Source organism: Danio rerio, chromosome 8 (assembly GCF_052040795.2).
Source record: "Danio rerio strain M-AB ecotype USA chromosome 8, GRCz13ab, whole genome shotgun sequence".
Taxonomy (NCBI): domain Eukaryota; kingdom Metazoa; phylum Chordata; class Actinopteri; order Cypriniformes; family Danionidae; genus Danio; species Danio rerio.
The window spans coordinates 61569055-61585000 of NC_141028.1; the positions used below are offsets into that span (position 1 = coordinate 61569055).

General features: G+C 38.4%; 2 protein-coding genes across 5 annotated transcripts in view; one reads left to right on the plus strand and one right to left on the minus strand.

Annotated features, from left to right (window-relative positions):
- mmp23ba (matrix metallopeptidase 23ba) overlaps nt 1-15946 on the plus strand; it is a 568642-nt gene that overhangs the window by 479431 nt on the left and 73265 nt on the right. The gene's annotated exons all lie outside the window — the stretch shown is intronic.
- The window catches only part of mib2 (MIB E3 ubiquitin protein ligase 2), a 58076-nt gene continuing 42406 nt past the window's right edge, over nt 277-15946 (minus strand). For 3 of the 4 annotated variants that reach the window (XM_087263513.1, XM_087263514.1, XM_087263512.1), the window contains 9 exons: nt 13229-13377; nt 9613-9769; nt 8867-9021; nt 7833-7959; nt 5696-5920; nt 5399-5577; nt 5111-5301; nt 3067-3132; nt 277-1607 (listed from right to left, as the gene is read on the minus strand). In XM_087263513.1, coding sequence (XP_087119639.1) covers nt 1366-1607; nt 3067-3132; nt 5111-5301; nt 5399-5577; nt 5696-5920; nt 7833-7959; nt 8867-9021; nt 9613-9769; nt 13229-13377 — 1491 coding nt within the window. In that variant the 3' untranslated portion in view covers nt 277-1365. 4 annotated transcript variants of the gene reach the window in all.

A 15946-nucleotide genomic window follows, 5' to 3' on the forward strand; every position in this document is an offset into this window, starting at 1 on the left:
TAAAAAAATAAATAAATTTAGTTAACTCCAGACCAGAAAAAAAGAAAATTATATATATATATATATATATATATATATATATATATATATATATATATATATATATATATATATATATATATATATATATATATACATATATAATAGAAATTACTGTAAAGATATATTTGATCATAACTAATAATATTGATAATCTTGAATATGAATAAATTATTAATATATAATATCAATTCCTGACCAAAGTAAAATAATAAAATAAGTCAGGAAATACTGTGAAAATGTCCTTGCTCTTGAATATTAATACTGATAATATGGAATATTTATATTAAAAAAATAAAGATAATTCCTGAAAAATAAAATAAAACTAAATGGGTAACTAAAACAGTCAAAAACATCCTGATTGATAATATTGATAATCTATATATATATATATATATATAATAGAAATTACAGTAAAAATATCTTTGATCGTGACTAATAATATTGATAATCTTGAATGGTTATTAAACAAAATAATAATTTAGTTAATTCTTAACCAAAGTAAAATAATAAAATAAAATAGGAAATAAAGTGAAAATGTCCTTGTTCATGACTATTAATATTAATAATATTGAATATTAAATAAACAAAATAATAATTTTGTTCATTTCTGACCAAAATAAAATAAAAAATAAAATAAAATAGGAAATAAAGTGAAAATGTCCTTGTTCGTGAATATTAATATTGATAATAGTGAATATTTACACAAATATATATATATATATATATAATTCATTAAACTCCTGATCAAAATAAAATACAAATATAATAGAAAATATAGTGAAAATATCCTGGCACATGACTAATAATATTGAACATTGATTTTTAATAATAATTTAATAAATTCCTGACAAAAATAAAATAAGAAATACTGTGAAAATGTCTTTGTTCATGAATATTAATATTGATGATCCTGAATATTAATTAAACAAAACGAAACAAAATAAAATAAAAATATAAATATATGAGCAAATTCTGCTGAAAATATGTGAACTCCGTTAAACATCACTTGGGAAATATTATTATAAAGAAAGAATGAAAGCGGCACTAATAATCGAACCTTCCTCTTTTGTATTTTAGGGTAAAATATGGCAGGATGCGTTGCTTCATGTCCAAGTGCATGCTGGGTAAGAAAGTCTCTGTAGTGTGTATCTGATCCTCAGAGTCAATCAAACAGCACAATATCCCATATGCAAAACGCAACGCAGTGATTGGCCGGCCAGTCAGAGCTGATCTGCATCCCGCAGTGCCTCACGGAGGACGGCGCGGCATGGCTAGCGCTGATGTTCAGAGTGTTAGCATTAACGGTGAGCGTTAGCGTTAGCATCAGACGAAGAGCTGTATCCTCTCGCGGATGGTCTGTCTGCAGATGGGGCAGGTCTTGAGGGCGGAGCTACAGTCGATGCAGGAGGCGTGGCCACACTGGAACACCAGCCGTATATGGTTGTCTATGCAGATGGGGCAGGTGATGCGCTCCTCCATCTGTCTGTAGCGCGACTGCAGCTGCTCCAGCAGGTGGTGCTGTTCTGAGTTCTCCGAGCTCGGGCTGCACTCCACCTCCGTCTGATCTGGGGCCACAGAGAAAACAACATGACGATGCATGCAAATATACATATTTATATAAATATGTTTATATATATAAATATTTTAGTGGTGGGCCATTATCAGCGTTGACGTGCTGCGTTAATGCGAGACTCTTATCGCGCGATAAAAAAAATATGGCCGTTAATCTATTCTCAGAGTTATGATATTTTACTTGATATTTACTGTGGTGTTAGACGCAGATAAGGAGTGAGGACTGGCGAGAGTGTTATGGAGTTTAATAATGCACAGCAAATGGAAAGAAAAAACTTCCACAATTTACGATGAGTGTGTGTGTTTGTGTTTGTGTGTGCAGTCCGGTAGGGTCCTTTACTGACAGCCGTGTGTGTGGATCTTGTGGCGGAATATTGTGTAAAGACGGTAATAGTTTGATTGCGCTGTTTACTTCAGTAACTCCACTAATATCTGCAGACTCCCCATGTCTTAGCTCCATTTCTGTTCAGTTCAGTGATGACTTTATTTGGATTAAGGTGATTAAATATAGCTGTTGGGAGCTTATGTAGGCCGATAGATCAACATATATGTTTACCTGAATAAACAGTGAGTAAACACAATTATAACATCATTTATTTTCATCACCAAATATCAGAGTAGAACAGTTTCTCCAGCAGTTTGTGATGCATATTGTAAACAGGGAGATGGGTCCCTGGTCTAATGCGCCACCTGGCTTGAGAAACCCAGTCTCAAAGACTTATTATTTGGGTAGCACACATATTCTGAATGCCTTCGGCAGAACTCAAATGAGCCATTTTAATCTAGATTAATTTCAAGATTAATCTAGTTTAATCTAGATTAAAAAAAAAGATCTATGCCCACCTATAATATTTACATGTATACAGTTGAAGTCAGAATTATTCCCCCCAGAATTTTTTTACTCTGTATTAAATATTTCCCAAATGATGTTGAACAGATTGAGGAAATGTTCACAGTGTGTCTGATAATATTTGTTCTTCTGGAGAAAGTCTGATTTGTTTTATTTTGGCTAGAATGAAAGCAGTTTTTAATTTTTTAAACACCATTTTAAGCTCAATATTATTAGCCCCTTTAAGCTATTTTTTTTTTGTTTCTAATAGTCTCCAGAACAAACCATCATTATACAATAACCTGCCTAGTTACCCTAATTACCCTAGTGAAGCCTTTAAATGTCACTTTAAGTTGAACACTAGTGTCTTGAAGAATATCTAGTCTAATATTATGTGCTGTCATCATGGAGAAGATAAATAAATCAGTCATTAGAGATGAGTTATTAACACTATTATGATTAGAAATGTGTTGGAGAAATCTGCTCTCTGTTAAACTGAAATCAAGAACAAAAATAAATCAGGGGGCGAATAATTCAGACTTCAACTGTATATATGCACACATACACATATGTGTTTGATGTTGAATTGTAAGCAGGTCATGTTGAGCAACATTTATATTTACCTTGTCGAATTTTCTTTGTTATTGTGACCTGGCAGCGGATACACTTCTTCATTCTGTGAGCACATTCTGAAAACACACACACACACACACACACACACACAATATTTAGACAAGCATAATATAGACAATATTTCTGAGTGTGCGCGTGTGTGTGTGTGTGTGTGTGTGTGTGTGTATTTAAATGTCCTAATTTTCCCTTCCTAATCTGCAATTGCCTCTCTGGGTCTACTGCTAACTGTATTACAAAAAATAAATAATAAATTAAAAATGACTAATGTTTTGCTTCTTACACTTCACACACCTGAAACTCGCCTACAGCACTTCTTCATTGTTGCTCTTATAGTTGTGTAAATTGCTTCTTTGTCCTCATTTGTAAGTCGCTTTGGATAAAAGAGTCTGCTAAATGACTAAATGTAATGTAAATGTGTGTATATGCGTGCATGTGCTTAAGGCCCCGTTTACACTAGTGCATTTTAGTTTTAAAACGGCGTTGTAGAATGAAAACGATCCGCGTCCACACTCGCGTTTTACCCAGCGTTTCTGAACAGCTCTCCGTCCACACCAAAACGCTGAAAACGCACATCACGTAACCACACACACACTCTCGGGCAAGCGCTCCAGCATTTCTACCCAGATGAGAGCTCTGCTTGTCGGACTGCTCATCACGCATCTCCCGCTGGATCTAATCTCACTATATTTGCTAAACGTGATATTTCATTCATGTTGTTGTCTTTATCTAACGACATATTCCCTGACTTTGGTCATTGGAATCTATTAAGTTACTTGTTCACGGGTAACATGTTTTGGTTAAGCGCAAAGATAAGTTAATGATTAATCCAGGTACATTGACTGATCGCTTGCCTTTATTTTCTACAATGTATAAACTTATTGTATGTTATACTTTTATAATTATCGATTATTAAAACTGATATTCAGCAAAAGAGAGGGTGTGTTTCGTATTTTCACTGAAATTGAAAGGAGGCAGTTGTTATCGGCTCCGTTTTGTTATAAATATCCACACAGTGAAGATGACGCTCATATATGCAGCACGACGCCTCAACATTTCTGCTGTCTGTTAAGTTGCTAATATTAAAATGAAAATAGGCAGTTCCTTAAATCATGTTTACATTTTATTGTTGAGAAAGTGAAACAACGTAGCCAAGGTGATGTGAATGAAGTTATACAGTACACTGTTCCCTTTGAAGATTCACGCGTGTCCTCGGTATGTTTTCCATATCAAACTGAGAAGGGGGAGACTGCAGCCTTGATCAAACTTGCGAAGTCTTAACTTACAAGAAGAGGATGCAAGACTGAACTGTGCGTGTTAGGCTACTTAATATTCAGGAAAAGCCCCAATCAGATAGGCGAACGTTTGCAGCCCCGCCTCTGTTTTCAGATGTCTCCGTCTTTCCCCATCCACACTGAGACGGAGCAGCAGCGTTTCAGAATGAAAACGGCCTCTCCAGCGTTTTCAAAAAGCTCCGTTTTCGGCGCTCGAGAACTCCGGCGTAGTGTGGACGGATGGCGTAACCGTAGCAAAACTTATGCGTTTTCAAACTAAAACGCACTAGTGTAAACGGGGCCTAAATGAGCATGTGTGTGTGTGTGTATAAAAGGACTAGGTGATATGGCAAAACTGCAATCATGATAGTTATTTTCCATATTGAACGATAACGATGTACATTTCAACATCAGTAGTTGATGCTTCCAGATTTAAAAGAGAATCTCAACACTGACTGAAGCCACACATGAGAGGCTCCATTACAGAGCATAAGCTATCTGCAGCGGCTGATCAGCCAAAAACTCACTGCATCTCTAATATCCACACACTTCTAGATTGCCGTTGATGTATATTTCTGCCTGTGATGGGCTCTTAGATCAAAAGTCCAGAGCTTCTCATTGTTGACAGAAATTTGACCACGATTCAATATAATATGGTTCATCGGCCCAGACCTAGAGTGTATAGGTGGACGAGTGTGTGTGAACAAGTGTATAGGTGTGTGAGTATACATGTATATGTGTGTGTGTGTGTGTGTGTGCTGACCTTCACATGCGACGCTGTGTTGGCACGGTGAGAAGAGCACCAGCAGAGCGAGCTCCGAGCAGATCAGGCACTCGCTGGGCCCCGTCACACTGGGCACCGCCAGGTTGGTCATAGTGTTGGGTGTGGTGTGAACACGCCTGAGACTGCTGCTGCTGCTGCTACTGCCGGTGCCACACGACACGGCATGGAGCCTGAAACACACACACAGACACACACACACACACATAAGGTGTAAATCCCACCTGTCCATTCTTGATTATTAAACTACTCTGCCTGGTGCCCCCTGACCTGTGTTTCTCCGCAAAGCTCCTGATGAGGGTCTGCACGCTGCTGTCCGTCACCAGGTCCAGTGGGCTCTTGCCTTTATGGTTAGCGTAGCTGATATCGGCTCCCTCCTGCGCCAGGAAACATGCGATGGCAGCTCCTACATTCAGCTCAGTGTTTCCCATCAGCCCCGAACTGCACAACTGCATGCAGAGAGACACAAATGTGTAGTGCGTATTAGTCGTGCAACACTACAGACTTCTCACGGTTCAGGTTTTGGGGTAAGGTAAAGCCTGGTGTGGAGTATGAAGCGTGTTTTACCCTGCCGTACAGCACGGCTCCGTCTCCCTCTGCGCTGCTGATGACGGTGGTCAGCTGCTGTCTACTGAGGGAAGTGTGCATGGCTGTGTCTCCATCCTCGTCCTCTGCGTTCACGTCTGCTCCCTCCATCACTAGCAGCGCTACGAGCGCCATGTGGCCCTGCGTAACGGCTAGCTGCAGCGGCGTCTGGTTGCGGTTGTTGCGGATGTTGATGTCACAGCGACCCTGTGGGATAAAGACCAATCAGATCAGTCTTGAGTTTAAAATTCGTTTTTATTTCGAAACTATTTATAGTATTTTACTGCTGAATAGTTTGTTATACATTTTGTGTTATTTTCATTTAGTTTTTATGTTGATTATTTCTATATTTGCTTTAAATTTCAGTTTAGTTTCATCAATGGTTTTGTTAGTTTTCGTTTAGTTTTCAGTTTAGTTTGTTCGTTTCATGAACGATCTCGTTAGTTTTCGTTTTGTTTTTATTTCGATACTATTTTTAAATTTGCGGTAAATGTCGGTTCGTTTTATGAATGATTTTGTTCGTTTCCGTTTAGCTTTTATTTCGATACAAATTTTAAAGTTTTCGTTTAGTTTTTATATTGATGGTTTTTTACTTTTGTTGTCAATCTCTGTCTATTTCATGAACGGTTTAGTTTTTGTTTAGTTTTATTTAATACTATTTTTTACAATCTTGTCGTAAACTTCAGTTCGTTTCGTGAATTATTTTCATTTTTGTTCAGTTTTTGTTTCAACAGTTTTAAAATTTGTGGTAAATTTCAGGGTTTTTTTTATATTTGTGTAGATTTTATTTCATCACTATATTAAAATTTACGGTAAATTCAGTTAGTTGAATGGTTTTATTAGTTTTCGTTTAGCTTCTATTTTCAATACAATAGTACTACTATTTTTATATTTGTCGCAATTTTCAGTTCGTTTCCTGAATGGTTTTATTACTTTTTATTTAATTTGTTGTAAATTTCAGTTTAGTTTTTTGTTTCATGAATGGCTTTGTTCATTTTCGTTTAGTTTCTACTTTAATATAATTATTACATTTGTTATAAATTTCAGTTCATTTCATGAACAATTTTATTAATATTCATTTAGTTTTAATTTTAATCCCATTTATACTATTTTACAATTTATACTGTTTAATAGTTTGTTGTAGATTTTTGGTTATTTTCATTTAGTTTTTATTTCGATTACTATTTGCTGTAAAGTTCAGTTTAGTTTCATGAATGGTTTTGTTAGATTCCATTTTGTTTTTATTTCGATACTATTATTGAATTAGCGGAAAATTTCAGTTCGTTATTTTTAATTTGTTGTCAATCTCTGACCATTTCATGAACGGCTTAGTTTTTGTTTAGTTTTATTTAATACTATTTTTAAAATTTTGATGTAAACTTCAGTTCGTTTCCTGAATAATTTTCGTTTTAGTTTAGTTTTTATTTTAACAATTTTTAAAATTTGATGTAAATTTTTGTTTGTTTTTTAAATTTTGTTTTTGTATTTTTGTTTATATTTTATTTCATTACTATTTTTACATTTGCGCTTCATGAATGGTTTTGTTACTTTTCATTAAATGTGTTGTAAATTTGAGTTTGGTTTTTAGTGAATGGTTTTGTTGGTTTTTGTTTAGTTTTCAGTTCAGTTTGTTTTTTTTGTAAATTTCAGTTTTTTTTCTGAATGATTTTTGGTTTTTGTCTAGCTTATATTTTAATATTATTTTTAAATTTGTTGTAAATTTTAGTTCGTTTCATGCAGGGTTTTGTTACTTCTCGTTAAATTTGTTGTTTTTTTCTGTGAATGGCTTTGTTTCGTTTTACTTTGAAATTTGAATTTCATTTGCTATAAATTTCAGTTCATTTCCTAAATGTTTTTGTTAGTTTTCGTTTAGTTTTCAGTTCAGTTTATTTGTTTTTTTCCCTGAATGTTTTTGTCTAGCTTATATTCTAATATTAGTTTTAAGTTTGTTGTAAATTTCATTTCGTTTCATGCATGGTTTTGTTAGTTTTTATTTAGTTTATATTTCAATACTATTTCCACTAATATATACTGTTTGCTAGTTTTCATTTAGTTTTTTCAATACTATTTCTAAATATGTGGTGAATTTCAGTTGGACTCATGACTGATTTCCACACACCTCTTTGAGGAGAATCTCGGCTACGTCGCGATGGTTGTTGAGCGCAGCCAGATGAAGCGCAGAGAAACCGTCCTCCTTCTTCACATCCGCCAGCTGTCGAGCTCGAGAAAGAATCATCTCTGTCGCTCTGTAGACGCGCACACACACACACACACACACACACACACACACACACACACACACACACACACACAAAGAGAGTGGAGAGCAAAGCGGTCAGCACACTGCTTTACTAAAGATGCACATGACTGAAGTCCAACCGAAACTGACAAGTCTGTCACCATTGGCTGTGTCAATCCACAGATGTGAATCATATTCATGTGTAGAAGTGTAATTTAACACAATATTTCTGAATAAAGTGATATGGTGACAGGCTGATGTGCTGTTGATCTAGACGTGCAGTGTTGTTTTCTAATTAAAGACTGAGGTTAATCCAGATCCTGTCTCGTCAGCCAGACCGCACGCTATTCTCATCTGACTTTACCCAGAAACACTAATGCCATTACAGAGAGGACGCTTCACACACACACACACACACACACACACACAAGCATACACACACACACACTCATATATATACACACACACAAACATACATATATATACACACAAACACACAAGCATACACACATTTATGCATTCACACACACACACACACTCACATATATATATATATATATATATATATATACACACACACACACACACACACACACACACACACACAAGCATACACACACACACACTCATATATATACACACACACAAACACACATACATATACACACAAACACACAAGCATACACACACTCACATATATATATATACACACACACAAACACACAACCATACACACATTTATGCATTCACACGCACACTCACATATATATATACACACACACACACACACAAGCATACACACATTTATGCATTCACACACACACACACACACACACAATCACATATATATATATATATATACACAAACACACAAGCATACACACACACACTCACATACACTCACACACACTCACAGTTTGTTGCCCTTCAGAGCGGCGTGGTGCAGCAGGTTGAAGCCGCGGTTGTTCTGCTGAGTGAAATCGATGTTTGGAACCACCGTCAGGATCTCAATGATGCTCCTGAAGTCTTTAGCGATGGCGTCGTGTAAAGGTGTGTCGCCGTATGAGTCCTGCACACACACAACACAAACACACACATGTACACACTGAAAGACAATGCTTCTCTTAGAGATTGGTCTCGTTTCTAGTTCGAATATCTCCAAATTCTGAAATCAAGAAGCTTTTTCTGGACAAGCACAAAATATTGGGCTCTAAGTGAATGATCTAAGAGCAAAATCTGAAGCCGAGAGCATTAAGGAGGTGTCTGAATCCACTTCAGCTATTTTAAGGATTGGTTAAGCAGTCTGTGAAGCAGGCGCATGCTCTAACAGCGCTGTGCTGATTCTCTTCATGAGTTCTGGCTGTGTTTTGAGCAGAACCTGCATTAAATCAATCAGTGGGGGTGTCTAAATGTATAGTGTCTTTGGTGCATGGCGATGCAGACGTGGACAATCGGGTATCGGTTCAGTTATAATCCTAACTGCTTATCATGTACTGACGTCATTTATCTCACATGTGCTATGTCGCGGTAGCTTACTATGGTGAGGGAGGCGAGCGCGAGTATTTACAACACTTTAACTACTCAAAAATGCAGAAACTGTGCACAAATAAACTGTGTGTGTGTGTGTGTGTGTGTGTGTGTGTGTGTGTGTGTGTCTGACCTGCAGGTTGACGTCTGCTGAATGCTCTGTTAACACTCGCACCACGTCTGTGAATCCTTTATTGACGGCGATGTGCAGAGCGGTACACATGGAGTTATTCAGCAGATTCACACTCGCTCCTTTACTCAGCAGCAGACGAGCGATCTCTGCCTGATTCCTGCACACACACGCACAGAGACAGCAAGAGAGAGAGATAAACACACACATAAACAGACACACAGAGATTGACAGAGAGAGAGAGAGACAAACACACACACACAGTTTCACACAGACACACACACACACAAACAGACAGAAAAATAGACATAAACACACATGTACAGAGACACACACAAACACACAGACAGACGAACACAGACAAACAACGACAAATGCACAAGCGCACAGACACACACACACACACATGCAGAAACACATGCACTTACACACACATGCACAAACATATACACAGAAAGAAAATAGACAAACAAACACACACACACACACACAGAGACACAAACAGACATACAGACACACACACACAGAGACACACACAAACAAGAACACACATATACACAGAAAAACAGACAAACACACAAACACACACACAGCGAGACACAAACAAACACACACACACACAGAGACACACATATACACAGAAAAAACAGACAAACACAAACAAACAAACACACACAAACACAAAGAGCGAGACACAAACAAACACACACACACACAGAGACACATATATACAAAGAAAAAAACAGACAAACACACACACACACACACAGAGAGACACACATATACACAAAAAACAGACAAACACACACACACACATACAGCAAGACACAAACAAACAAACACACACATAAACACACACACAGAGACACACATACACAGAAAAAAACAGACAAAAACACACACACATACAGCCAAACACAGAAACACACACACACTCAGACACACACACATGCACAAACACATATACACAGAAACAAAACACACACACACACACACACACAGAAACACACATATACACAAAACACACACACAAAACAAACATGGTCACACACATGGACAAACACACATACACAAGAAAACAACAGACAAATGCACACACACACACACATACACACACACAGAGACACACATATACACAGAAAAAAACAGACAAACACACACACACATACAGCGAGACCCAAACAAACACACACACACACACACACACACACACACACACACATCCAAACACAGAAACACATACACACACATGCACAAACACATATACACAGAAACAAAACACACACACACATACACACACAAACACACATATACACAAAAAACACACACACAAAACAAACATGGGCACACACAAGGACAAACACACATTCACAAGAAAACAACAGACAAATACACACACACACACACACACACACACACACACACACAGTGTACTGATTTTAAAGTGGCGTTGGCGGAAGCGTTCAGATTTAAATGTGTGTTTTAATAATAAACAAAACCCCAAACATGAGTTGATGAATGAAATGAGCTGAATTCAGGGAACACTCACTCTCACATTACATCTGCCTGAACATCTTTATAAATCATCACAACACACTCCAACACAACTGAATAAGAGTTCTTTATATTAAATAAACACAACAACAGCTTCAGATCCACACTTATTAGAGCTGACCTCAACTACAGACTGATGTTTAGACACACTCATTCACAGCCGCACACACATCACATGACCCGAGACGAAATAACCAGGACTATTTTACCAGCCGACAGACTTCAGGAGAGGAAATCTCTGAGAACAGAAGTGTGTTTGCGGGCATTAAGCCTCGGCGTGAGGTGTTTTCTGAGAAAGACAGACGTGACGCTGCTATTTAATCCTTTATATAATAGATTACGCTGGAATTAGACACTGTGATGCCATAAAAAGCGTCTTTACCATTTTAAAACTAAACAATTCCCTATTCTGAAACTGTTCTGTTCTATTTTCTGCCATGTGAAGCGAGCACAATCCTTTCAGATGCTGATAATGTGCTTTATTCAGTGTTATTACACGGCTGTCTGCAATACTTGATTCTGATTGGTCAGTCATGACATTCCACGGATAAAGTAGATCCAGACGGTTGTTATCTCAGAATAAACAGTCAAAACAGAAACAAAAACAGCTGATGGAGGATACACTAACCTGCGCAGTATTCAAACACTGGATGTTATACACCGGCCACTTTATTAGGTACACCTGACTAGTACCGTATCGGACCCCTTTTGCCTTCAGAACTGCCTTAATCCTTCATGTCAGAGATTGAACAAGCTACTGGAAATATTCCTCAGAGATTTTGCTCCATATTGTCATGATAGCATCACACAGTTGCTGCAGATTTGTCGGCTGCACATCCATGATGCCAATCTCCCGTTCCACCACATCCCAAAGCTGCTCTATTGGATTGAGCTCTGCTGACTGTGAAGGCCATTTGAGTACAGTGAACTCATCGTCACGTTTAGCAGTCTGAGATGATTGAGCTTTATGACATGCTGCGTTATCCTGCTGGAAGTAGCCATCAGAAGATGGAGACACTGTGCTCATAAAGGGATGGACATGGTCAGCAGCAATACTCAGGTAGGCTGTGGCGTTGATGCTCAATTGGTACTAATGGACCCAAAGAGAATCTCCCCCACACCATTACACCACCACCACCAGCCTGAACCGCTGATACAAGGCAGGATGATCCATGCTTTCATGTTGTTGAGGCCAAATTGTGAGCCGAACATCCGAATGTGTCAGCAGAAATGGAGACTCATCAGAGCAGCAACGTTTCTCCAATCTTCTATTGTCCAGTTTTGGTGAGTCTGTGTGAATTGTAGCCTCAGTTTCCTGTTCTTAGCTGACAGGAGCGGCACCCGGTGTGCTCTTCTGCTGCTGTAGCCCATCCGCCTCAAGGTTGGCCGTGTTGTGTGTTCAGAGATGCTCTTCTGCAGAGCTCGGTTGTAGCGAGTGCTTATTTGAGTTACTGTTGCCTTTCTATCAGCTGGAACCAGTCTGGCCATTCTCCTCTGGCCTCATCAACAAGGCATTTGCGCCCACAGAACTGCCGCTCACTGGATATGTCCTCTTTGTCTGAGCATTCTCTGTAAACCCTAGAGATGGTTGTGCGTGAAAATCCCAGTAGATCAGCAGTTTCTGAAATACTCAGAGCAGCCTGTCTGGCAGCAACAACCATGCCACGATCAGAGTCTCTTAAATCCCCTTTCTTCCCCATTCTGATGCTCAGTTTGAACTGCAGCAGATCCTCTTTACCATGTCTACATGCCGAAATGCAGTGAGCTGCTGCCATGTGATTGGCTGAGTAGACATTTGCGTTAACGAGCAGTTGGACAGGTGTACCTAATAAAGTGGCCGGTGAGTGTAAGCCATTATCATTCTGACACTGTTATTTTCATTGTCTGACAGTCGTGTAAACACTATCGTGGAGTTTTTCTCCTATTTTTTGAGTGCTAACAGTATATTTGTTGTACTCTCCCATTCACTGCGCTCTAAGCTTATGAACTATAACGACTTCTGCAGCGAAGAAACACGCAAATCCGAAAAGTGTGTTATGCATCTCCATACTGTGTTAATACTCACCCGAAGGCCGTGTAGTGCAGCGCCGCGTCTCCGTCCTCATCTTTAGCTTCAATGCTACTGTTAGCCTGTAGCAGGACCTTCACCACCTCTACATGACCCTGATGAGCTGCGACCTGCAGAGCCGTCTTTCCCTGGTTCTTAATGTCCACCTAAACACACACACACACACACACACACACACACACACACACACACACACACACACACACACACACACACACACACACACACACACACACACACACAAACAAATATTGTTATCTTCAATGCAGGCCATTTCATTCATTCCTTCATTCATTCATTCATTCATTCATTCATTCATTTATTTATTCATTCATTCATTTATTCATTCATTCATTTATTCATTCATTCATTTATTCATTCATTCATTTATTCATTCATTCATTCATTTATTCATTCGTTCATTCATTTATTCATTCGTTCATTCATTTATTCATTCATTTAATCATTCATTTATTCATTCATTCAATCATTCATTCATTCATTCATTCATTTATTTATTCATTCATTCATTTATTCATTCATTCATTCATTCATTTATTCATTCATTCATTCATTTATTCATTCATTTATTCATTCATTCATTTATTCATTCATTTATTCATTAATTCATTCATTCATTCATTTATTCATTCATTCATTCATTCATTTACTTTCAACTTAGGCTCTTATTAATTAGGGGTTGCCACTGCAGAATGAACCGCCAACTTATCCACCATTTGTTTTACGCAGCGGATGCCCTTACAGCTGCAACCCAACACTGGGAAACACCCACACACACACACACACACACTCATACACTACAGCCAGTGTAGTTGATCAGTTCCCCTGTAGTTCATGTGTTTGGACTGTGGGGGAAACTGGAGCACCCGGAGGAAACCAACGTCAACACAGGGAGAACATGCAAACTCCACACAGAAGGTGGACATTCTCATAATTGTGTATGTGATAAGGTCATCATTTCTTGACTTTTTTTACAAAATGGTTTGATTTATTTCATCATTTATAAAGCGAGTCACTTTTTGACAGAGCACAAGCTGCTGCCTCCCATAACAATGCAAGAGTTTCTTTAAAAGCTGTCTTGTGTTGCCAAAAATGATGGTTCCATGATGTCTGAAATAGCCAAGTCAAGAGAAAGAGACTGGACTGAAGTTTATTAGGCTGAGCTCTGAGGAGAGTTCCTCCAGTGTGCGCAAATGAACAGCGGATCTCTGCTGGTGTCTCTAGTGAGCAGAGCACGTGCTTATAAATAGATAATCAGAGCCAGAAATAACTCAACCTGCTGGAGATTCCCTCAGACACAGATGCTGCGCCTCAATACACCCTAAATAGTGTGTATTTACAGGTGTAACGGGACACGGTTAATCTACATGAACGGAAACACAAGACTTGCAGATTAATACCAAGCAGCAACCTCGCGCTCTCCCTCGTGAAGCAAATATGGAAGTAAGCTGAAATTGCGCTAGTCCTGGCTTCATAATAGAGCAGATTTCTATTGAGCCCACTGTTGAACTGGCCAACAGAAAACAACTGTTTACAGCCTGCTACGAAGAGCCATTTTGGTTCATATAGCTAATATCACCCTTCAAGACAACTGTGAGGGGGGAATATATATATCTCATCCGTTTCCTTTATATGAAGTCCGCATAATTAAGGGCGTGGCCACTTGAGTGACAGCTAGGTCTTACTGCTTGCTGTCTCGTAACCTCAGCTGATTCCGGCTGATCAGCTGCTGAACTCGGCATATACATCACATTTTTGTTTTGTTTTGTTTCTTTAGACAGTCAGCTGCTTTTTAGGATTTTATTTCCTACAATTATCAGATGATAGAGCATGCTGTGTGCTATTAATTGTGATCACAAACCATTCACGTGTCCTGCATTGCTATATACTTCTTTACCTTCTCTATAAATGTGTTTGCTTTGTTTAGGATCATTTATCATTTAGGGCTGTAATGCGCTCCAGAATCTGCCAGATTGATGAGATGTAGGCTCTAGATCAGTCGTACAGTGTTCTGCTGGAGTTCATCAGGGTATATGCTGAAGCATGCTAATAGGACTTTTAATTTGCCAGTAATCTGGGTTAAGCATTTTCTGGTGAACTGTATGCCAATGCAAATTTGGCGCATTTAAGGTCTGTTTTTTTTAAAAATCAGCGATCTCCACTGGCTGAGTGATATCTGATATAAAGTGGGTGTCAGATTGTACAAGAAGCACTGCATTACATTACATCCCCCCCCGCCATGTCTTTATAATATGAGCATTTATTTTACCCTGGTATATTCAGTGGAGCTTCTGCGCTATCCTGCCGATTCTGACGGGCCCGTGCGAGTAAACGGCTTTTTGTCTTATTTTATGCTTGAGCAACTAATTAAATGCTAAAGTTTATTTAACTGAATGTATTTTAATGACATTACAACATCCATGCTGTAAAAGGAACCATATAAAATGGAGAAAAAACTCACAATAACAGCTCAGCGGAAGTGCATCAGTATGGGAAACACTCTAGCTCGGCTTATACCCTATAGTCCTGCATTCCCTAACACACACTATATCTGAAGTGTAATTTGTGCTTCCTCCTTTAGGAAAACATGTTTAGTGGCTCAGTGTGTTACAGGAGTGTTTTTAAAAGTCTAAACACTTTATTGATATAGTGTACAGCCGAGCACATGTGGTCAGAACACAAACGAGTCGCAGC